General features: G+C 41.8%; 1 protein-coding gene across 4 annotated transcripts in view; it reads left to right on the forward strand.

Annotated features, from left to right (window-relative positions):
* The first annotated feature begins 4,524 nt into the window (after nucleotides 1-4,524).
* Nucleotides 4,525-25,831, forward strand: part of WLS (Wnt ligand secretion mediator) — a 100,540-nt gene continuing 79,233 nt past the window's right edge. The window contains exon 1 of one of the 4 annotated variants that reach the window (XR_009608182.3): nucleotides 4,525-4,887. Coding sequence is in view for 2 of the 4 variants with exons in the window: in XM_060626529.3 (XP_060482512.1) it covers nucleotides 4,782-4,887 (106 nt within the window). In the remaining 2 variants the exon portion in view is untranslated. The other 3 variants (XM_060626529.3, XM_060626530.3, XM_078451801.2) reach the window with 3 other exon arrangements.

Genomic DNA, 25,831 nt, shown 5'->3' on the forward strand with positions numbered 1-25,831 from the left:
CATATGCCAGATAGGAATTTGTCAGTATATGCTATATAGGAATTTGGGGGGTGGGGGCAGGGCTGGTGGCAGTTAATTTACCTTCACTTACTCATTTATTCATCCATTTATTCATTCATCCATTCAATAAATATGCCTTGAACATCAGTATATCCTTCCATAAGACAAACCCTTCAAATAAAATGATGGATAAATCAGGATCTCCAACTTAAAGTCTAGTGAAATAGAATTGGAATGATCCAATGCTGTTGGAAAAGTTGGATTGCACTCTTGGATTATCCAGTGTCTGGGACGATCTACCTCAGGACCCACAACAAGTGCTTTACTGGTGATTGAAAGTATTTTTTAGAATAGAATGTTTCTATGTTTCAATTTTACCTACTGTTGTTCAGAGTTCCATACTAGATGTTAACCTTTCTAAAGCCCTTCTCAAGTAGAGTTAATCTCTCACACTGTTCCTAAAATATGCCTCGAAAAATAATGATAATGTGGTAACATTTTAGAGCTGAGGAAGAACCAATTAATGATCAGTTTTACTAGTTTTTAATGCAAGGTTATCGGTTTCCCTTAAGGGTTCTTCAGTATAATCATCATCACCATGTCTTGCAAGAATACCATGAGGCAGATGTTGCCATTATCTGCATTTTATTTATTTACTTTTATTTATTTATTTATTTTTAACGTTTATTTACTTTTTGAGACAGAGAGAGACAGAGCATGAAAGGGGGAGGGTCAGAGAGAGGGAGACACAGAATCTGAAACAGGCTCCAGGCTCTGAGCTGTCAGCACAGAGCCCAATGCAGGGCTCGAACTCACAGACTGTGAGATCATGACCTGAGCCGAAGTCGGCCGCTTAACAACTGAGCCACCCTGGTGCCCCGATTATCTGCATTTTAGAGACAAGAAAGCTAAGCTTCGGAGTGCTAGGTAACTGTAGTGGCCCATAATCACACATAACAAGCAAGGGGCAGAGCTGGGGTGTAAGCTCCATTCCAAACCCAGACAACTCAAACACTCATGATCTTTTCAACTTGTGTGTGTTATTCCCTTGGAAAATAAGGATCTGACAGTCATTTTAAATTTTTAAAAAGATATCATAGAAATTATAAATTTTTCTTGAAGCAGCTCATGGTGATAAATACTGAAAATGTCTGTTCCACACACAGTTTGGTAATATTGGTCATCTCATGAGAGTTAGAAGCATTGATTAGCAATTAGAAATATTAAAAAAAATTTTTAATGTTTGTTTATTTTTGAGAGAGAGAGAGAGAGTGACAGAGTGCGAGCAGGGGAGGGGCAGAGAGAGAGAGAGAGAGAGAGAGAGAGAGACACAGAATCCAAAGCAGGCTCCAGGCTCTGAGCTGTCAGCACGGAGCCTGACATAGAGCTCAAACTCATGAGCCATGAGATCATGACCTGAGCTGAAGTCAGACGCTCAACTCACTGAGCCACCCAGGTGCCCCAGAAATATTTCTTTTTAATTAAAATGGTCATCTAATAAGTGCCCTTTAAAAATAGGGGACCACCCTTGTGGGGAAACAGTATTTTATTCCAATAATCTCATTTTCAGATGGGGAAACTGGTACCAAAGAAGCGAGACCAGTTACTCTAAAGAGATGCACTTGTGAACCAAGGGAGTAGAGTGTGTTGTAGCAGTTAACAGAAAAATGACTTGAGGAGGGTCACCTGGGTGACTCAGTGGGTTAAGCGGCCGACATTGCCTCAGGTCATGATCTCACGGTTCGTGGGTTCGAGCCCCATGTCAGGCTCTGTGCAGACAGCTCAGAGCCTAGAGCCTGCTTCAGATTCTGTGTGTGTCTCTCTCTCTCTCTGCCCTACCCCACTCATGTTCTGTCTCTCTCTCTCTCTCCCTGTGTCTCAAAAATAAATAAACATTAAAATTTTTTTTTAAAAAAAGGAAAAATGACTGAAGGAGCTTGCTAATGTTAAACAAATATAGTACACTCCCTTATCTGGGGGATGTATGTTCCATGATCCCCAGTGGATGCCTGGAATCGCAGATAATACCAAACCCTGTATATACTATGTCTTATCCTATGTGTATATACCTATGATAAAGTTGGGTACAGTAGGAGATTAACAACAATAACTAACAATAGAATAAAACAATTATAACAATATACTGTAATTAAAGCTATGCGAATGTAGTCTCTCAAAATACCTTATTGTACTGTACTCAGCCTTCTTGTGATGACGAGAGATGATAAAATGCCTTTGTGTTGACAGGAAGTGAAGTGAATGACAAAGGCATTGTGTTGTAGCATTAGGCTACTTATTGACCTTCTGACAATAGGTCAGAAGGATCATCTGCTTTCAGACCATCAGACTGCAGTTGACTGCAGGTAACTGAAACCACAGAAAACTAAACCCTGGATAAGGGGGGATGACGATAAACCAATTCAACATTCTTGTGGCTCCACTTCATATTTGAAGTTCATAGAATACCATTTCTGTCTTCTTAAACAGAGAAACTTAATATCAAATGGAGAGTAAATCTTGATAGTGAATCCTATCAACCTTAATTAAAAAAAATTCCTTGGTATTAAAAAGAAATTCGAACCCAAAGGCATCATTATTATCCAAATGTGTGGAAGTTGGTAGCTTGCTGAGATAAGAACACAGAATGTGGAGTTAACTAGTAGCAGAGGTGAGAAAGGCATTCCTACTTCTTTTTATGGTGCCCTGGGACCTACTCCAGTCAAGGGGAAGAAAAGTGATGTAAGCTCTGAAAAGGTAAAGAAGGAAGGCAAATATCCCACACTGGTCTCTCTGTGTTTGGTACCAAACACTTCTGACCACTGCTGTTGACAGCAATTCTGTGTGCTGCTTCCCATCTGATCTGGTGTTCTCCAAAGTAAAGGTCATTAATCACTATTCAGTGAATAACAGCTGGATGTGGGCTCCTCCAGGACAGGAGTGTCTTCATACCTTGGTATCCTCAAGGGCTTAAAACAGAAAGCCTGGAACAGGTTAAGGGCTCAATATGTGAGCCCTACTGGTTAAAAGGTTGAAGGAATGAATGGATAAATAGCAACTATATCCCCAGAACTCTTAAGAACTGTTAGACTGCAAGGAGATGGGTTTTCAATACATAAAGTATGGTACCCGTCCTTGAGGAGTATCTAGTCTAGCTGGAGACTAGAAATGAATACTTCTATTAAGTGTAATTTGCATGGTATCTTCCATAAGGGCAATGCAAGTTCAAAAATAGAGCAGAGAAGAGAGGATTTGGGGTATTCCCTTGGCATAAAGAGGCTGTGGATAGAGGGAAGGGACAAGAAGCCAGGTGTCTAAGGAACGGTGGGTGGTAGAAACCTTGTTTGTGTAGGAGTGGGGGGTGACCAAACCAAGGGTCTGTTGGGCAAATGAGTTGTGCTGATCAAGTGACCTATTTATGGAACATGGAAAAACCAGGTCCAGGAATTTAGGCTTGATAGAACAGGAAATCTCTGATGAGTCTCAGCTTCCTTCTCCTCTAGAAGTTAAGTGTAAATATAAATATATCCTCACAAAGAGACAACAAACATTGCAACTAAATAAGTGTACCATCTAAATCAAATAAGGTCTCTTTCAGGCTTTTGAAATGCAAACCGTGGGCTTGCTTTCACATTCATTTATTCATTCCACAAAAGTTTATGGAGGACCTACAAGACCTAGAATTTTGTTAGGCACCACGGGGGGTGGGGGTGGGGTTCAAAGATGAATAAAACTCGGTCCCTATCCCCCAGGAGTTTACAGCTCTGTGGAGACAAACATGTACACACAGGTCCTCACAATAGGAGCTAAGAATGTAAACAGGAGTTGTAGGGGTTTAGTTCACGGAAATACTACACGGAGGTGATTTGGAAACTTAGGTGACGAGCTGGTTTTTAAATGAGGTTTAAAACTCCGACGGAGTAGAATATATATATTTAAGGGCCAGGGTCAAGGCTCTGGAAACTCATGGAATGGGGGATAATGAACAGTGGTCTGACTTGGCTGGAGCACAGGATTCCTCCAGGGGTGCAGCGGAGGAAATTTAGCTGTGTATATGCCCAATAACTAAGGCTGGGACCAGGTCGAAGGAAGCCGAAGACTATTCTGCATCTCTGTGCTTTGACTTAAGCATCTTTAGGTCCCTTTAAAAAATTCTTCTCTTTCCCAAAGAGAGTTCTAGCAGTTGCGGGTGGGGCCCGTTTCCTAAAGTCAACGCGTAAGTTAAAGGTCTGCAAAGCTGTCCATGGGTGATTTAAATCTCGCACCAGAAAAGGAAACGTGAGAGGCGGGGTAGGGGGAACCCACTTAACAACAACATCAACCCCCAAACGACACCAGCCCCAGGCGGGACAGGCTGCCAGACAGACCGGGGTCGGGACGCCAGCACCCTCCGGAGCTCGGAGCCCCGCACAGGCGGGCAACGGGGAGAGGAAGAGAGAGAGGGAGGGAGGGAGGGAGGGAGGAAGCGCGAGAGGGAGGGAGGAAGAAAGGGAGGGAGGCAGGCAGCGTCATGTGATCCGCTTCCCTGCTCCTTTAAGCGTCCACAGGCGGCGGAGCGGCCACAATCACAGCTCCGGGCATTGGGGGAGCCCGAGCCGGCTGCGCCTGGGGAATCCGTGCGGGCGCCGTGCGTCCCGGTCCCATCCTCGCCGCGCTCCCGCACCCCTGAAGTTTTGCAGCGCCCAGAAAGGAGGCGAGGGAGGAGGGAGCCTGAGAGGAGAGGGGGCAAATAGCACACCCTAAAACATTTATTTCAAGGAGGAAAGAAAAAGGGGGGCGCAAAAATGGCTGGGGCAATTATAGAAAACATGAGCACCAAGAAGCTGTGCATTGTTGGTGGGATTCTGCTCGTGTTCCAAATCATCGCCTTTCTGGTGGGAGGCTTGATTGGTAAGTGCGAGAGCTGCAAACTTTTCCCCCTTTCTCTCTTTTCGGGCCCCTTCCCTCTTTGCCTCTCGGGCTACTTGTTACAGTATCACTGCCTTGCTTCTATGATCTAATTAGTCCGGCTATTGTGCTTAAGAAAGCAGAGCTCCATGGGGCTCCGTGGGGCACAATCCAGTCTAGTGGCTAAGAGAAAAGGAGGGGAAAAAGTTTTGGCCTAGTTTCAGTATCCACTTGAAAGGAAGGAGGGGGGTGGCGGGGGTGGGAATCTTAAGCATGGCGACGGATCGCGCGAGGAAGCGCTGGGTTACAAAGTTGATTGCTGCTCCCCCCGCTTTTTCCCGCGTTCCCCCTTTTTCCTCTCCGTTCCCTCCCAATCAGCTCCCGGAGGGCAACGTAATCGACTTTAATGGGAACAACAGAAGAGTCAGGGAACTGCGCCCGGCGCTAACCCGGAGTCCTGCTACAGGGCTGTGATCGTTGCCTGTGTAAACCCATTTGGTCGTCTCAGCTAGGGGGTGAGAGTTTGCGTTTTGGGGTCCCAGCCTTCGCGCCCGCTGCTTCCTCACCGCACCCCCCCACCCCCACCCCCCGCCGCGGCCGCGGACGGGTCTGCGAGGTGGGCCCGGAGGCGAGATGCCGTGGGGTGCGGTGGGAGAAAGTCCTTGGCTGGCGCTGCGGGAAGTTGGAGAGGTCGGAAGGGAAAAGCGTATCCGTAAGGTGTTGCTCTTGGCCTCCTGCCCTCTCGCGAATCTCCCCTCCCCCACTTCTCAGAGCCCGGAGAGCTGGGGATTCTGAAGCCCCCAGTCCTCCCAGGGCGCCTAGCAGAGCGCCTCCCGCCTCCCGCCCCCGCCGCGGCTCCCCGCAGGTGACAGCTCTCCGGCCCCCGGCGACGGCGCCTCCCCTGGCGAGCGCGGCCCGGACCTCTGGGAGCCAAACAGGCTTCCGAGTGAAGAAGATGGTCTCACGGATCTTCCACTCGGAAAAACTCCCTCTTGGCTGTCTCTCCTTCTTCATCCATCCTCCAGCCTCGCCGCACACTCGCGTCCCCTTCCCCCTTGGGATTTAGGACATCCCGGTACAAACTTCAGTGCCAACTTTGCAACGGGCGCGGATGGGGTGGTTTTGCTTTCTTCGCGGACCTGCGAAACTTTGCGGAGTGGAGAGTCCGCGGAGGGGCTTTCTCCGCCCGTCCCTTTGCGAGAGTCAGCGCCGCGCGGGCGCCGTCGTCGGCGTGGTGGTGAGAGCCGCACAGGCTTGGGCACCTCGAGCCCTGTGTGTGCCGTTTTGTCTCCAGACTCGGGTTTGATGCGAACAAATTAAAGGGAGTCTGGTTCTGTAAATCACTGTAACATCCAAGCTAATTGTTTTAAACAAAGGAGAGTGGGTGAAGCTTCACCGAGGCAGAAATTTCTGGAGGAGATCATGCCTTTCTCTCTGCGTATGTATCCTCAAAGCAGAAAGGGGTTCGGAGTTTTACAAGCCCATATTCTCAATTTGGGCCAAACAGCTTAATCTTTTTGTTCCTGGAACCCTCACCTCTCAAACACATACACGCGCGCGCGCACACACACAACGGGGTTTGGCTTTCCTGTTAAGAGCTCCTGTTTGGCTACGTACAATCTCCATGTTTCCCTGTATTGGATTTTTCGAGGCTCTTAATACATTCTCTGCTGGGAGCTGAAGGCAGCCTTCCCTGTGCCCTCACAGTGATTATGCAGCGGTTACAATTACACCTCTTGTCTCCCTTGATGAGCAGTTGCAGTTAGATGCCATTGGATCTTGTGTGATTTCAGTGGCAGACCATAATTAAAATTTCTTGCACCTTGTGCTTTCAGAATTAAATTGGCCTATTATCCCTGTCTGACCTTCATCCTCTTTGAGGTTTTTGCACAAGCAGCGAACCATTACACATAGTTCCCCGGTGTTTGTTGGTGTGGGTTTCTTTTTCTTTTCCTAAGAAGCTGATCTCCTAGCCTCGAAGAGCCCATTATCCACTGTTGTGGGTTTCTTAGGGCGCTTCCGGAACTAGTATAATTTCTGGGATCTTAGTACTGTGGAGCAAAGGTGCAAAGACACTGGTGAGTGGCTGCTGGACATTAACGTTGCTGTAGGATCAGAACAGTTTTATATTCAAAGGGGTTTGCCTAGAGTAAGTGGTGCCAGGAGTTGTTTTGCCCAGAGAATTTGGTTGGTGACCATACTCGATAATCATCGCAAAAAGTTAGTGATAGGTCCTAACTCCAACTAGATTCTTCTCAATAGGTAAACTGTTGCAGTTCCAATTTCCTTGGAAAAGAAAAAAACATCTATAACACTTCTTGGGGGGGAGTTGTGTAAGTTTACTCCTTAGCTCCCCTCCTTCCTCAGTTGCCAAGACGATGTCCCCTGCTCTGGCCATAGTAGACTGCAAAGATCAGATTCAGTTCACCTTAAACACTAAATAGTGACTTAGCCTTTGTCTCAACTGTTTAGACAGTATTTATGTTTGTTTGTTTGTTTTTGCTGTTAAACAAATCAAGGAACTTGGGTACACTACAAGACCCCCAAATGGGAAATAAATATCAACAAAGGGTAAGTGCAGTGTTTTCCCACCAGACTTCCCTAAAATGAAAAGCAGGTGAAACCGAGCAAAGCCTGGAACTTCAACAAAGTGGCAAGTGGAATCAGTAGTTGAAGCAGTTTGTAGGCTGGAAAGTTGAAGTAAAGTTCAGAAACCTCTTCTCCGCTCTTCTCAGTGAGAAGAGTACTCCACTGATAAGTAGGAAGTCAGGGGTGTGTGTGTGTGTGTGTGTGTGTGTGTATGTATGTGTGTGTGTTGAGTGTGTGTGTGAGATGGGGGGATGACTTCACTTCTTTTTAATGCGTCTGCAGAGGCTAATTGAGAAAGTGATATCAACATAATTTACATTTCTTTTTGATCATTGTTGGTTCCCATGAAAGGAAACATGGCAACCTAGAAAGGGGAGGCTCTGAATGGCAAAGTTCCTGATTATAAAAGTACTCCATACACGTATATACAAAACAAAAACAACCATCCATTCCCCCCTCCACCAAACAGTCATGACAAACCATGCACCCCAAAGTGACCAAATCAGTTAACCAACAAGTTTCATTTTCTTCATTGGTAGATCAATGAGTTCAGTCTCTAGTTACAAAATTGTACGAATGTTTCAATACTTGGAGAATTTTATATGCTGTTTTTACACTGGCATTTGGTTGCAGCCTTCTAGAATTGGTGGGGGAAATTTAGACATCAGATAAAAAGCAAATAGGAGGGATTGGGTTTTGGTTTAGCCAGCTTACACACTTCCCTACCCCAATGGCCTTTCGAGAACCAAGTTTTTGTTTTGTTTCCTGCTTGTTTTGTTTGTTAGTTTTTCTTGTGCCAGTGTCTATATACTGCAAACCTTTAATGGTATTTTGTAAAAAGGCTCTAGAACACAATATTTTATAAGGTGGAATTTGGGGTATTTAAAATTTCGCTGAATTATGCCATGCTTTTATAAAAACTTTGAACCAGTATAAAATGATGCATCTTATTGTTTTCTTATGTGTTGAGAAGGTTTCTTAAGTAGCTAGCTTCTTTAGAATTTAGAATGTATTTAAAAACTTAAGAACCCCTAAAGGAAAAGAAAATATTTTTAAAGATGTAGCCTAATCTTTATCCTCCTTGAAAATAAGCCTGCAGAAAATGCAAAAAATAATTTCCCTTTGATTTCATGTTTGGTGAATTTAGTTCATGGAGAGGCAGCTGCAGGGGTGGTGGAAGGGGGGAAGGGAAGGAGAACCATGTGCCCTGAAACAAGAGTGCAGCCTACTAAAAATTGTGAACTTGAATCCCTGGCCCATTATGTGCAATTTGCTCAGCTTCAAATTAGTCATGTCTGGGGGATATAATGGTTGAAAAAAGCAGGTCACTGTTCCCACCTGTTCTAAAACTGTTAAGAGTATGAAGATCAGAACTGAATGAATAAAAAATGATTGCATTGTTTTAAGCATAGCATAAATGAGAATATTCCAAACTTAAACTCCAAAGAAGTATCAACAAATTGCCAATATTGTATCTTCAGGGAGAATTGCTTTCTTTGAAAAGCTTACCATACCAGTAGTCTTTTTTGTTTTGTTTTTTAATGCTGAGAATGTTATGTGTACATATAAGCATATATAATCACTTAATTTTTACATGGACTTCTCTACTGCTTTTCAGTGATACAACCCATATTATTGTGCTACTACTATTTAAATGGGAACTATTGATAATCTTGTTTGTGATCCATTCTTGTGAATTTTTGTTTCTGCTATTATTTGGAAGTTCAAGGATTTTAAGAAATAAAATTACGCAGAATTAATATAAAGGCTAGGCAGAGCATGTAAAGGTTTGCTTCCCAGTACATTAGGTTTTAAGCTCGTGGTATTTATTATATTTTAGCATATTTTAATAATGTGATGCCAGTAACCCTGCAGTGTTTGGGTGTCTGGTGAAAATCTCAAAAAGAACTAATCACTTGGCTTTTGGTTGATGTTAGCCCACATTACTTTCTGTATTTGATTCTCCTTTTTTATTTTGTAAAATTTCGTATCTGACTGAACCATGTCATTTTTTTTTCTTTGTTAAACTACCCGAGTGTCTAATGTGGTTTGTAGGAGTACTGTGCAATCTCAAAAATTCTTCTTGTAAGAGGTGGGAAATTTTTTATAGCTGATATTACATTACTTTACTTTTAAACTTAACTACCTACTTGGTTATTACAACAAAATCATGCTTGTTCTAACAATCTCAAACCAAGCTTTCATCTAATCCTTCCATAGAGCCTGTCTGGCCTTCTTTTGGTACTTTCCCTTTTTATTATTCAAAGTGAGAAACATTTCCTTGAGATAATCATGCAGAGTATGGCTTTGTAAGGTTTTCAAATCTCCTGCCTGGAACTCAGATCTAGACTCAAAGCCTTTCCTAGCTAGTTGACATTTCGCAATAATTTGGCATTAAAAAAAATTTTTTTTAATCCATATAGACTGAGGAAAGAATCTTACCTTATCTTCCTCATAAAGGTGTTTCTATGGAGATTTGGAATTTGAGATTGTATGAAAGTTCTTAGGTAGAGTTCATACCTAACATGTAAAATATTGATTTGAGCCTGCTGTGTGCCCAGGATAGGGCTGCAGTGCTGATTGGGGGTTAGGAAAGAGGGAACTTGAAGTCTGAGTAACCTAGGAGAGCTAGAGGTAGAAGAGAGCCCTTCTTAATCCAAGTCCACCAGCAAAGGATTTCCTGTGATGACGTTTGTAGCATCAAGATAATTCTCACTTACTGGGAATCTGAGAACACATGAAATGAGAAACACTGTTAATTATACTATCAAATAATTTTATTAATATTTCATCTTGAAATAAATTTATTACTAAAATAATTTAACAGATGTTCAACATTAGTTAAGGTCTGGCACACAGTGCACATTTATCTAATTTAATCCATGCAAAGCCTTGCCAGATTGGTGGTGGTGTACCTATTTTACATGTAAGTAATTTGGGATTACCTAGCTAGTCAGGGTCAAAGTTCTGAATGGGCTCCAGTGGATCTGACATCAGAGCCACAGTCCTCCACCATCAGGTTATCCTGCCCCCACCTCTCAAAGCCTTGACTTTTAAGATTGAATAAATGTGGTTTAAAGCCAGAAAGATGATGAGTAACATTACAAATGCAACTGCTGTCTCATTTTAATCATTAGGTAACGTAGCAAATGGAAAAAAATCAAATATGGTGAACGAAATGGAGTTCAGCTTTACATAACTGCCTGGCCAAGGCTATGGGAGGACACCTTTGGAGAAGTCTGCCTATGCCCATCTGACCAATTTCTTACAGGTTCTAACTAGTTCCTATAATTGTGTGAATCATCCATTTGGCTGAGCAGCCAAGTTCATTATCCATAAAAGCGTTTGAGTTCTGCCACTTTAAGGAAGATTAGTCGATTTTATTTTCTCAGGTTAGTGGTTTTAACATAGTTATGTAGTTATATATGTCTGGACTTTTCCAAAGGAAGCAGAGAGAAGGAAATCAGCTGTGGTTGGAGAGGATTTTCGAGGGTGTGGATTGGCAGTGATGGTCAAGCAGTTGAAAGAAGAGCCTTTTACTCAGAGTTGAAAATTCTGTTCCCCAAAGGATAATTTCTGTTTGTGTACACACCCATGCATAATAATGAGAGCATTTCAAACTAGAGGTTTCCATGCTGACACCATGAATAGGTACATTTTGTTCTTTGGGAAAACTGCTGATAGAATTTGTCTATTCAAAGATTTACTGCTCTCAATTTTGATAGAAGCTGTAACAGATGAAAAGAGACGGGAACATCAAGACGTGCGTGAAATGATCATGTCTGTTTCATTTATGTCTTGTGTCTTCTCTGGGGTGTTGTGATGGTAGCCTAATACAATACACGGATGTGCCAGAGGTGGACATTTCTGAGAGAACGTGTCTGGATAGGGAGGGGGATGGGAGTGGAGAGGAACTTGAGGTGTTGGCATTTTCAAACTGATGATGAAATGTTTTGCAATTACCATTCTCATAATAGGGCTAATCTAAAAGGATTGCTAAATAGCAGAAAAGAGCAACTCATGTTTTAGAACACAAAAATTCTTAGGCTCACCTTTTCACCTTTTACTGCTACCTCTTTTCCCCGCTTCCCCCATGTTCTACCTCTAATTAAATTTTATATGGGAGCAAAAGTAATAATCAGATTGTCATCAGACCAGTAGTGAGGGATTTGGTTTATTATGATTTGTTGCTTTTTGAGGATTTATTGGGTGGCAGTGGAAAAAGTATTTTACTTGTATTGATTCGTTTAATGATCATAGCAACCTAGAGAAGCAGATGCTTTCTCCAGTTTTCAGATAGATTAGATGCTCATTTAAGGAACTTTTCAGAGGTGACAGAGGTAGTAAAGTAGAGGGCAGGCACTCAAGTGCATGATCTTTGACTGAATTCTAAAAGATATTGTAAGTCTAATGCCACTCTCCTATTGTACCTTTTTTTTTGTTTAATTTTTTTTTTAACGTTTGTTTATTTTTGAGACAGAGAGAGACAGAGCATGAACGGGGGAGGGTCAGAGAGAGCGGGAGACACAGGATCCAGGCTCTGAGCTGTCAGCACAGAGCCCGACGTGGGGCTCGAACTCACGGACCGTGAGATCGTGACCTGAGCCGAAGTCGGACGCTTAACCGACAGAGCCACCCAGGCGCCCCTCTCCTATTGTACCTTTAATTCCTATAGGAAACAAGGTGCGGAGTGTGATAAAATTGACTCTACACAGGTTTAATAGAAGATGGAAGCTTAGTTTCCCCTTTTTCTGTTTCTGCCTCTTTCCAAAACCACATACTCCCGTCACTGCACGGGTACTAATAATCATTGTCTTGGTTACTTCCTAAACAGATGATCCTGATTTTGAATACAGCAGCCACTGTAAATGTTGACCAGTGCTTGCAGGCCATGCTGGGGGCGGGGGTGAGGGTGCAGGCCTGAGAAAATAACACCTCAGCTCCCTCCAAAGAGAAATTATTACACATAGCAAAGAGGAACTGAAAATTGTTACTGAAAATGTGTCACAATAACCAACCTCCTGAACCAACCTTCCAACCGGAAGGCTGCCTGGACTTAGCATACAGAATAGATCCTGAATATAGCTATTGACTACAGGTGAGGGGAAGGAAGATGGGGGTAGAATATGAACTCAGGAAAGAAAAACTAAGGCCTTTATAGACATACAAGGCCATCTCTTTGGGACACAGCTTGTATTTGGATTTCCAAAACCTTTTTCCGATACCACCCACTTCCCGCATACTGAGCTAGTGTTTCTGTCTCCTCTGACTTTTAAAGTCCTGGGCCTCCAAGGGCAATTTTATGCTCCCTCTTTTTCCTTCCTACTCCATTCTGTTAACATTTCCAGGTAAAGAGGTGTTCTTTCTTCACTAGCCCCTAGGAATTATAGGGCCTTCTTAAACTTCTGGTTAATTCCCTGGGTTAACTCAGCAGCTTTATCCACAAATACACGTTTCCAAGAAAGCAGAGGTAATTGAAAGAAGATGCCAAGTTATTACATTTGTTTTGGCAAAGTGTTATGATTTTTCATTAGAAAGAAGGTAATGGATCTGTAAATGGCTGGCTCAGTTTCTTTGCAAACCCCAGATTAATAAGGCTAAGCTCTTGAGAACTGGTTGGGGGGGGGGCAACTAAACTGCTGCTTTAGCCCTGGCTGAGCCCCTCCCAAAGAGAGACCTCCTGATTTTAAGGCAGTATCACACGGTGGAGAGAAACCTGACTGGAACTGCAGAACCCACCTGTGGTCTCAATGATCTCAAGTCACAAAAGCCCCTTGGCATCTCCCTCCTCAACCGTGATGTGCTTTGACTCGAGGTCTGTTCATTACTTTTACTTTACTTTATACACAGTTTAAAAAAGTATTTAAGTAATCTGTACTCCCAACTGGAAATGTGGGTCTCATACAAACAACCCCAAGATGAAGAGTTGCATGGTCCACCCACTGAGCCAGCCAGCTGTCCCTGCCTTTTTTTTTTCTTTAAGTTTATTTGTTTTGGGAGAGAAAGAGAGAGAGCACTAGAGGGTCAGAAAGAGAGGGAGTGAGAGAGAATCCCAAGCAGGTTCTGCATCACCAGCGCAGAGCCTGACGCAGGGCCTGAACTCACAAACCATGTCATAACCTGAGCCAGGATCAGGAGTCAGATGCTTAACCAACTGAGCCATCCAGGTGCCCCTGGTTTATACACAATTTTAGTAGAGATTTAGTAAGCCATTTTCTAAGTGCACAACAGTTGGCACGATTTGTTACCAAAATTCACTGGTAGCAGAGAGATGCAGGAGTGTAGTAGGTAGCATCAGGACAAAGGAAGAACGCCCAGGATTCTGGGACCCTGGGATACAGGCGAGGCATTCCATACCTCAGTAGCCCCCCTTCGTGGCATCGTTACTTTATACGCTGATATGATCATTGGTTCTGCTCTAAAGCTGTGTGCTCTTATTACTTGCCATGAGTGCCACTTGTTGGGTCCACTTTATCTGTATATATTGATGTATATTTGGCCTGAATGGAAGCTGTGGGGCTTTTGCTATTAAATTTTAAAAAGGGTCTTGGAGACCATCTTGTCCTACCTCCTTGGAAGAGGAGTCAGAGTCCCAGGAAAAGGAAGGGACTCGGTCTATACAGTTGGAGGCTGAGCCATGGCTTGGACTCAGATTCAAATGCTCATCAGCACTGTGCTTCTGAGTTTCAGCGTGAAGATCATTGGAAGGCCATAGAGCTAATGAGCAGAAAATTCCCACCTTGTGGTTCTTACAGTTCTATTGACTTTTCTGTTACTCGAAAATAAAACAGCAATAACTTTAACGTCTTCTCCCTCTTAGTCCCTCCCTCTTAATATCTGTATACTTAATATTCTTAGCAATAGAATTACATGTAGCGTTATGCTGTTCTTTTGTTTTTTAATTTTTTTTAACGTTTATTTTCTTTATTTTCAGAGAGAGAGTTATAGGGTGCGAGTAGGAGAGGCAGGGAGAGAGGGAGAGAATCCCAAGCAGGCTCCACAACAACGCAGAACCCAACATGGGGCTCTAAGTCAGATCATGACTGGAGCCAAAACCGAGTCAGATGCTTCACTGACTGCTACTCGGGCGCCCCAGTGTTACACTGTTGTGTGTGAATTTTTAAGAACACCACAGAATTTAAAACAACTAAATTCCTTCCTTGCTTGCTGAGTATGCTACATGCCCTAACTCTTACTTGAAAAATGTTGTACATTTGAAACATAAATTAAAAACAAAACAAAACGGGGGTGCCTGGGTGGCTCAGTGGGTTAAGCCTCTGGCTCTTGATCAGTTCAAGATCTCATGGTTCATGAGTTCCAGCCCGGTCTGGCTCTGTGCTGACAGCAAGAAGATTGCTTGTGATTCTCTCTCTCCCTGTTTCTCTGCCCCTCCCCTGCGCACACTCTCTCTCTCTCTCTCTTTCTCTCAAAATAAAGTAAACTTAAAAAAAACAACAACAATAAAACAAAAGACAACAACAACCCAAGACTATGGCCCTTACTAATCCAATCAAAGTACTGTCCTTGTGTTTAGTTTTAAGACTTAATCAATCTGAGGCTCCCTTGTCTAAAGTCTGTGACTAACTTTTGTGCTTTCAGGGAATGTTTGTGGCAGGTGTAATTCTGAAGTTGTAGTGAGTTTGGGGGAAGTGACATGCCCTATGTTTTTGGTCTTTTTGCATACAAAAGAGAACAAAATTGTTCATTCTTCATCTCTGCCACCTCTTGACTCTGAAGGTAATTGCAAGCAGAAAATTCAAATTGGGAAGATAGGGTTGAGAGCCCCATGATGTTATAATTGCCATCCATATTTTCGTGATTCTAGGGGTACAAGGGTTATATTGTAAATTCTTACTCCTGCCTTTTTGTTGAAAGTAAGCAGAATCACAAAGCACTGTGTGTTTTCTGCATCCTCTGCGTTAGTGGGAATGAATATGGACTTTTTAATTGAGGTGTATTTAACCTACATCATATTAGTTTCAGGTGTAACATAATGGTTCAATATTTGTATGCCCTGTGAAATAACCACAATAAGTCTGGTTACCACACAAAGTTACAAAATAGTTTTGTCTTGTGATGAGAACTTTAAAAAAAAATTTTTTTTTGAGAGAGAGAGAGAGAGAGCATCAGTGTGAATAGAAGGAGGGGCAGAGAGAGGGGGAGAGAAAGTATCCCAAGCAGGCTCCATATCATCAGCACACAGCCTGATGTGGGGCTCAAACCCATGAACCATGAGACGATGACCAGAGCCAAAGTCAAGAGTTGGACACTTAACCAGCTGAGCCACCCAGGTGCTCCAGTGATGAGAACTTTTAAAATTTACTCTTTTAGCAACTTTCAAATATGCAATACAATATTATTGACTGTAGTCACCATGCTGCACACTAATTACATCCCCATGCTTCATTTTAGAACTGGGAGTTTGTACCACTTGAACTTTTTCATCAGTTTTGCCTAGCCCCTATCGCCTTCCCCTCTGGTAACTACCAATCTATTCTCTGTGTCTGTTAGTTCTGTTTTGTTTGTTCATTGGTTTTGGAATTTAGATGCCATGTGTATGTATAAATGAAATCATACAGTATTTGTCTTTGTCTGACGTATTTTACTTAGCATAATACATTCAAGATCCACCTGTGTTGTTGCAAATGGCAAGACCTCACTCTTTTTTATGGCTCAGCAGTATTCCATTGTGTATGTACACCACACCTTTTTATCCATTCATCTATCAGTGGACACTTAGAATGTTTCCATATCTTGACTATTGTAAATAATGCTGCAATGATTATGGGGGTGAATATATTTTTTTGAATTAGTGTTTTCATTTTCTTTGGATAAATACTCAGAAGTGGAATTACTGGATCATATGGTCATTTAATTTTTAATAGTTTGAGGAACGTTCATAGGTTTTCCACTGTTTTACAGAGTGGCTGCCCTAACTTACATTGTAACAGTGCACAAGGGTTCTCTTTATTCCACATCTTTGCCAGCGCTTGTTATTTCTTGTCTTTTTGATACTAGCCATTCTAACAGGTGTGCAGTGATATCTCACTGTGGTTTTGATTTGCACCTCTGTGATGATTAGTTATGTTGAACATCTTTTCATGTGTCTGTTAGCCATCTGTATGTCTTCTTTAGAAAAGTGCCTATTCAAATGGTTCTCTGCTCATTTTAAAATCAGATTGTTTTGTGTGTGTATCTGTGTAAGTGTGTGTGTGTGTTGTTGCTGATGTTGTTGAGTTGTATGAGTTCTGGGGTTATTTTAAGATTTTTTTTTTTAAGTAGGCGCCATTCCCTGCATGGAACCGGATGTGGGGCTCGAACTGACAACTCTGAGATCAAGAGTCACATGCTCTACTGACTAAGTTAGGTGCCCTGAGTTCTTCGTGTATTTTGGATATTAACCTCTTTTTGGATATATGTTTTGCAAATAATTCAGTAGATTTCCTTTTCATTTTGTTGATGGTTTCCTTTGCTGCACAGAAGCTTTTTAGTTTGATGTAGCTCCACTTGTTTATTTTTGCTTTTGTTGCCCTTGCCTTTGAAGTCAGATCCAAAAAATCATTGCCAAGATCAATGTCAAGGAGCTTACCAACTATATTTTCTTCTAAGAGTTTTTTGGTTTCAGGTTGTACATTCAAGTCTTTAATCCATCTTGAGTTTATTTTTGTGCGTGGTGTAGGATAGTAATCTAATTTCATTCCTTTGCACGTGGCTGTCCAGTTTTCCCATTTACTGAAGAGACCGTCCTTTCCCCATTGTATATTCTTGCTTCAAATCTTAACTTTTATGTCTCTGTTTAACATGCTTGCCTTTAGGTGATCACAACCAAAAAGTTGGATTCCACATTTTATTAAATCCAGCCCTTTCTCAAGGCAAATCATGCCTTTTTGAGGCCCTGTTCTTTTTCATTCTGGGTTCTTATAGATTTTATCTGCTCTCATTTAGGTTGTAACTCGCCCGAGAACGGAATGCCTTAAATGTGGAAAAGACACGGCCCCACATTCCTTTCTTTTCTCTGTTCTGTTGAGCTAGTTCTGGCTTGTGTAAAATGGGCTCCAACTTTAGCCCCAGCTTGCCTGGGCCCAGGGAAGTTGTAGATAAGAATTTTACTGAGGGTTTGAAAAGACTGTGCCATGGGCCTCGCTGTCATTTATAGAACACACCTCTATAAGCTTGGAAGGAATCAGCTTCTTCAGAAGTGGGGGTGGTGTGGGGCGTGGCTGTGACTGGCAACCCTGGGACCTTAGACATCCTTTGAGTCACTCTTTCTCTTCATTTTACAAAGTTTGCAGAGAGCTGGTGTTAAATCCCTGGCACCATTCTTTCAACATGCCCAAACAGAAGAGAGTTTTGCGCTCTGAGAACATGATATTTCTGGATAATAGTTGATGAAAGAGAAAGAAACAGGATAATTTGTAGACACAAGATTTTTAAACTAAAAGGACACTTAAGGTCACCTTTCAATTGGCATGTTTCTTTTTTTCTAGGTGTCAGAAGAATCCCTCCCTTCCCCCTCCTCCCTACCTCACCCACCTGTTAAAAAAGGGAAAGAAAGAAAATATAGTTTGGGAGAAGGATCAGCAGTATGTGTGGGATTTGAACAAAATCTTCATGAGTATATATTTGAGACAATACTTTTTCCTGGGGGACTTGGGTTAGGTACAGATACCAGCTCCATCCAGGGAAGTCCTCTGTCTCATTGTAGAGTAAGTCTCCTGGCTAAGCAGAAATGCTGCAATAATTTTGAAAATTTCCTTTGAGGACTTGGGCTTCTTATGGCATTTCTAGGAAACACTATAAACAACATGGTGTTGGTTCGAGGTTTTCCTTATGCTGTTTCTGTTTTTGATAAATGTACTGATCCTTCCATTCAAAGTGATCAGATTTCTAACTGATGGCCTGTAGTTTTATGTTTAATCAATGGGTGTGATCTGGTTTATTATCAAACTTGCTTTGTAACTTGGACAAGCCATTTATATGCTGTGAGCCTCAATTTCCTCATCTAAAGGACACCAGGCTAGCTCAATCAGTAGAGTGTGTAACTCTTGATCTCAGGATAGTGTGTGTAAGTCCCACACTGGGTGTAGAGCTTACTTAAATAAATAAATAAAACTTTCCCCTTCATAGAAAGGTTGTAGGGTTTAATGAGAGAACATAAGTTACCTATATATATGTGTTGGATCAATCCATATATGTTAACTATTTCCCTTATTTACAAGTTGTCACTAATTAACTTCTCAAGATTCTCTTTCTTTCTTTTTCTCTCTTCTTTCTTTCTTTCTTTCTTTCTTTCTTTCTTTCTTGTCATCCTCTGTCTGGTTAGGATCATAGCAGGTCATTTCTGCTTCTTAGTGGATTATATAAAATTAAAACCCAGCAACCCTGCTTGATAGCCTATTAGGCACAATGCATGCTGCCCAACAATTTAAGAAGCATGTCATTTACCCATTTGGTGAATTAGAGCGATTAACTTTTGATCCAGTTAGTGATAGTTTTCACCAAGGTTTAATTTGAATCTTAAATTTTGCTTTTAAAATGCTGGATGAGTTTTCACGACTCTTTACAGCATGGATAAGCCCAGGTAGCAAGACTTTTAAATGGATATTACTCAATACATGGAAGAGATCTGGATTCCATCCATGCTTGCTGCAAAGTGAATCCCAGTTGTTCTGTTTTAAATTATAAAATTGAAGTCGTTATCCGTTGGGAATTTTTTTTGCTTCTAGATATAACGTAAATGACAAAGACCTTTGAAAGTCAAGCTTCGAGGAAAAAAATGATTCTTATAAAATATTAACTACTTCTGACACATTAGCTAGAATTATAATGCTATTTCATAAGAAATTATGAACAAAAAGTAAAGATAAAAATATAACCTCTGTAAGACTGTAAGCTGCATGAGAGCAAGGAATATCTAATTTGCTTGCCTTCATCTTTTTTTTCAAAGTTTATTTATTTTGAGAAGAGAAAGAGAGCATGCAGGGGAGGGGCAGAGAAAGAAGGGGAGAGAGAAGCTTAAGCAGGCTCTGCGCTGTCAGCCCAGATTCCGAAATGGGGCTTGATCTCATGAACTGTGAGGTCATGACCTGAGCTGATATCAAGAGTCGGACGCTTACCTGACTAAGCCACCCAAGTGCCCCTGCTTATTTTTCTCTTGACTGGTTACAACAGGGTAGTGCAATATAGGTGACCAGAAAAACTTCTAGAAGAAAGAAATGCCTTGCCTTTGGACTTACTGCAGAAGTAGCTAAAATGCTCCAACTTTAAGGTCTGCCCTAAGACTTTAACATTATAGTCCAAACTACTCTCTTATAATTTAAATGAGAGAAAGGTTTCTTATTATTCACTTGAACTTAAAAGATGGTGCCACCTTCATGGTTTGTATGCTTCCATTTATAAAAGTGTATAATTTTTGGAGTTCTGGAAAGGGACCTTCACCTATTATATTGTGGAAACTAAGGCCTAGAGAAGTCACAGTGACACAATAAGCTTTGAATGAAATGTCCTGACCACTAGTGGAGTGTTTCATTGCCCTAGCCTGTGGTTACACTGATTACTATTATGTCTAATCTATGTATTTGGTCTTTACTTGGCCATAAGGGTAGAAAATTGACTGTGACTGCTTGCCCTTACTGGTTGATAAAGTTTGCTGGGAGGAAGGGAACACACACTACTATCTGTATTTCCAGACTTTGAATATTCAAATGAGAATACTGAATGATAGTGGCAGTTTTGCATTTTATTGTCTTTAAGAAGTAAATGTGTTTCTTCTGCTCCATGAGGGCTGGTTTTTAGGGGCTTCTTTCAGAAGACCATGTAGTTTGTTTTATTTTTTATAAATTTTTAAAGACGGGAAATTCATCTTTCAGAGCTTTCCTCCTAAGAATTTTGTAGAAGTAGGGGCGCCTGGGTGGCTCAGTCAGTTAAGCGTCGGAATTCAGCTCAGGTCATGATCTCAAAGTCCTTAAGTTCGAGCCCTGCGTCAGGCTCTGTGCTGACAGCTCCTGGAGCCTGCTTCGGATTCTGTGTCTCTCTCTCTCTCCCTGCCCCTCCCTTGCTCATGCTCTGTCTCTCTCTGTCTCAAAAACAAATAAAAACATTAAAAAAAAAATTTGCAGGTGTTACTTGCGCCTCTTCGTAGAGATCAGTAATATATTTATTATGTCGGCTTTTCTAACTGACTGCCCTTGACAAGAAAGCCTAATACATTCCAGTAACCACCTCTGCGGGCCATTGTGTTCGGCTGGCGGACTGGTGTGTGGGAATGAATTCCTCCACGAGGTCCTCCAGGCTCCTGAAGGGTACTGAGCCGCCCTGAGCTGAATGTGTGCCTGCGGGCAAAGAGGAACTGAGCCTGTTGACTGGCTAGTGGAGCAGGTGAAGATGGGAAGAGAGATTTAGGGAGCAGATGTAAACTGAGAGGGAAGGAAGCAAAAGCCAAGGAGAAAGCCACGCGGAAGCCGGACTTGGACTTCTCTTAGAGGAGGGAGTATTGCGAGGGGAGGCTGTGCAGAGCAGCATCGAGTAAGGGGGGGAGGGAGGCAGTGGCTTTGGGAGAATGTTAGGGGCTTGAAAGAAAGGCGGCCAGGAGTGCCTCCTCAGCTGGTCATGATGTCATCCTGTACTCCCTCTAAAATAATGATACTTTTTTTTTTTCTATGGCCCCATCCAGGACTGTAAAGACTGGGTAAAACCCCACTGGCAACCGGAGTTTACTATTCTAAACATAAGAAAGAACTGGGGTTGGGAGCACTGGATGCATATCTCAGCTCTTCCACATGCTGCCTCTGTGGCCCTGAGGAAATTACTGCCTCTTAGAGCCTAAGTTTCCTTGTCTCTCAAATTGGTAAAATGGGAGCAGTAATGCTCACCTCTTGACGTTTCTGAGAGTTAAATGACACAATAAGTGAAAAGATGAAATGAGATAAGAAAGTGAAAAGTGCCCGGCACATGGTAGACCCTTACCATGTGCTAGGTACTGTTTATGCTAGGTACTCTTTTACTATCGATGTTATTCTTTTAACCCAGGAGGAAGTTTCTGTTGTTGAATCACCCATGGTCCTTTGGGAGGCTCGCATAGAAGGTTTTCTGCCTGCTCCGAACTTGGCCATCCTGGTTCAGAGAGATGTAGATGCTTCTAGAGTCAGGTTTATGTTGTGTGTGTACATTTAAAATGTACATGTGCTTTTGTTATCTCCCAATTTATTTATGTTTTTGAACAAGAATACAATGATGTGAAAGGTATTAAAAACAAAGAAAAAAAACCTCCTGACATCCATCATTTTAATACAGTTCCATGCTAATTTTTTATTCTTTCACTTCCTGTGACTGAACATCGCCAATTTTATATAAAAAAGTATAAAAGCCTACTTAGCAGAGGCTGAAAAGTTTATTGTTTACATCTCCACCAATTGTATGTTTACTTTGGAAATGCAGCAGTCAGCTCCTCCTCTCCTCCTTCTAAACTTTCCTCTGATACTTAACTCAAGATTGCTTGTTGAACCATTGAACCATGGGAAATTCATTTTCAAAATCTGCTTAATTGCTGTGAGACTTTTAATTTGTTCTGGATGATGGTGCTAATGTCTGGGAACTGGGACTGAAGCCCTCCGAAGTTGTTAATTCAATCAGCCGCTGCGCCCTTGCCATGCCTAATGAAGGGGGGGGGGGGGCATCCAGATCCTTCTCACAAAGAGGTTGGGTCCCTCCTGACCACCTTGTCAAAGATGAATAAGAGAGGCCCCACAGTTAGGTCGAACACTTGGGGCAAATTACCAGGGTGTCAGTCCACATTATCCAAAGCCCTGGGTTGTACTTCCCCAAATAATTATTAAGTAGGTTTTATGTAGGACCCCAGAGTTTTAAGGCATGGATGGGTTCCATGTGCATGTTGCTCACACCTGCTAATTTTCAAAATTCTTTAATGACTGCAATTCTGTTTTGGCTCTGTCTATAATCTGTAAGATCATAAACATCTCCCCCAGACTATTGATATTCCCGTTAACCACTGAAGTTTTCCGTGGCGAGACTGGTGAAAGCTTGCTCTGTCCTCATGATAAATTAGCTTGTTTATTCCTCTTCTGCTTATTTCTATCCTGCTGTTGATTAGTGTAATGAAGCAGAAGTCCATTGTGTATGTTCATTGGGTAGCGATCCTCTGGCACCAAAGGGGGTAATTGAGTAGAAAGGCAGAATGCTGTTGGTGCATGGGAGAAGTTAACACCACATGAGGTCACCAGGCTTCAAGCTTTAATCAATGTGGACACAATGCAATTGAGATTTTGAAAAGGGTTTGTTTATAGTGTGAGAGTAAGGGTCAGTAGTTAATTTGAAATGCTGTAGGTGTGTTTTCCTTGAACCAAGAAGGTACAGAGCATGTGTCATAGAGGATTGTAAATATCCTCAAGGGAGGGATGTAATTGCGGTAGAGGTTTAAAAAGAAGGGCATTTAAGAACTTCAGTGCACTTATTATTGATCCATCCATGCTTTATTTAAAACTTTTACCGTTCTTCAAAATGGGAAAGAGACTGTAGAAGAAACACTATGTACGTCTCTAGTACAGAGGCACAGCGCTACCAAGAAACAAGTTTTTTTTGTTTTTGTTTTAAAGCAGTGATTTCCTTTGGGACGATATTTGGAGCGCTATAACATATTGCTAGTATTAGTACTGTGTGCTAATTCTAAAAGAATTCTCACTCTCAGAAGTTTACATCTTCTGGGATTTTTAATTGCTGTGGCTTGAATGAGATAGTACGAAAACCATTAACCCCTGTACTTGTTCATGCTGCTGCCCTTTTCCATTGCAGGCTCCCATCGATACCAGGCAAGCCTGTCTGCTTCTTGGATTATCTTTGGCATTTCTCTCCATTATTTCATTACCTCAGTTTCAACAGTTAGAAACACCATAGTTTTGTGATCACTCTGGGCGATCTGAAAGTAGAGAAGGCCCTGTCCTTCTGTTGCAGGGAGACTTTGCAGGCCAACATCTGTTTTTCACAGATGACTATGGGAAAAGAACATAAAGTCGGTGGTAGAGCCAGAGGCTTGACATGGACTGTCAGGTGTTTTGCTGAATATATGTCAAATGTAGGTGATGAATTTATACTCTTACAACCTCACATTTGGATGGTGCTTTTATCCGTCTTCAAAGCACTTGCATAGACATCATCTCACTTGACCTTACCAGTGGTACTCCAAGATAGGCTGCTGGTTCACCAGGGATAGTCACATTTTAAAGTTATGGAAACTTAGAGGGAGAATAGCTGTGTTTGTGGTGAGTTTTATTTGAGAAAGTTTGACTTGGTGAGATTTGTTTGTGGTGGAATTACTCTGGGGATTTGAAGTTTAATTGCTATTGCTATTATTTCTATATGAAGTTTAATTGTCATAGAAGTCACCATATATTAGCCAAGCATTGCTTTTTGAGGTGTCGCCAAGAAAAATCAACGCCATCAGTGGTCCATCTTCTTCACCTTACCTGGTGTAACAGTTGCTCCCATAAACAACTATTAAACAAATATAGAAGGAATCTCTGTTTGAAGGAACAACAAATTTCAGCCTACTCAGAGTATTCAGATGTTTTGATCTTTTTCCTTGGCATAATCAGGGTCAACCCTGTGGTAAATCTTAAGAAGGAGGTACGGAGTGCCTAGATGAGAGTGAAACTAATTTACGAGGTTTAACTAGTGAATGGTGCTATGGTGTGGTCATTCACTGCATTAACACTTCTGTCTGCCTTCCTCCCTTATTTATGTCCTGCTAGTAAATATGCAGCAAAAGGCCATTTTTGATGTTGCTTTGATATCTGTTGGAATGGATGTACCATAATGAAGTTACCCAATTTCCTATTGGTGGACACAGATGGTATTTCCAGTGTGGGGACTGTATATTAGCAATACTGGGGAAGACTTCCTTGTAGTTAAATTCTTATTCATACCCTTAATTATTTCCTTAGAAACTTCACTTCTGTGAATTTATCTTAGGTCAAAAGGCATGGTCATTTTTAAAAATGTTTATTTATTTATTTTTGAGAGAGAGAGCGAGAGAGAGACCGCACAAGCAGGGGAGGGGCAGAGAGAGAGAGAGAGAGAGAGAGTGAGAGAGAGAGAGAGGGAATCCAAATCAGGCTCCAGGCTCTGAGCTGTCAGCACAGAGCCCAATGCGGAGCTCAAAACCACGAACTGTGAGATCATGACCTGAGCCGAAGTGAGACATTTAACTTACTGAGCCATCCAGGCACCCCAGAAGGCATGCTTATTTTTAAAGATTTTGATTGAGACTGCCAACTTGCCTTTCACAGATCAGTGATAATCACCATATCACCCATTAGTCAAATCTGGAAGTGTCCATCTCCCTGCATCTTAGCCAGTACTGGGCATTGTTTTTATTTAGAAAAAAATTCTAATGTGCCAAGAATGTCTTTTAATTTATGTGTCTTTGAGTATTGGTAAGGATGAATCTCTTTTCTTATGCTTTCTGGCTATTCTTTTGTGACCTGCCTGGTTACTTCCTTCATTTATTTCTATCCCTGTAATATAACTTCTTAGAGATTAGAGAAGGAAGGAAGACTTATTGGGGAGGATGGTTCAGCCTACTTCTGTTGATGGAAGGACCTGAGTTTCCTTGTTGCACTCATTCCTCTCCACACTGCATCTGTGGTTGAAAAGAATCTTCATCTTATAAACTTCACAGGTGAAGTTTCACTCTGATCTAGGCACTCCGTACCTCCTTCTTAAGATTTACCACAGGGTTGACCTTGATTATGCCAAGGAAAAAGATCAGTTAACCAAGCCATAATGAACACGTGGCTCAAGTTAGTCTATTCACAGTGGATTCTGAAGCTTGTTGGATGCCACAAAGAGATGTCTTCTCTTTTTCCTACTGAACTTCAATCCAGATAATATGAGCCTAGAACTGTTGGGAGTCCTTCTAATGAAGCCTGAGAATGAAGCTAATAAAATATAAGGTAGAATTCAGTGACTGTAGAGAAGCAAGATCTGTTCACATAATTTGATTTCTCAAAACAACCACTATCTAAAGACTATTCTATCTCTGGACATTTTCAGCTTCAGCTTGCTAATTGATTAATTTAATTTTTGCTAAAGCAACTTTGAGCAAGATTTCCATTTCTCTTACAGCCAAGACTCCAGACTGATGTACTTTCTGTGTCTTGGTTTAAAGATAGGTTGATGGAAACTATTACTATATTGCATAAGGTGTATCTTGAGAGTTTGCTCATGTTTCATGGAATAAGTCTTCTGTAACAATAAAAAATAAAATCAGGTGTGGAACCAACCTTTGTGAGGCATAGCTCGTCCAACCAGAGTGGTAGAGGAAATGGTGTGTGTGTGTGTGTGT

This window comes from Panthera onca, chromosome C1 (genome assembly GCF_046562875.1).
Source record: "Panthera onca isolate mPanOnc1 chromosome C1, mPanOnc1 haplotype 2, whole genome shotgun sequence".
NCBI lineage: Eukaryota > Metazoa > Chordata > Mammalia > Carnivora > Felidae > Panthera > Panthera onca.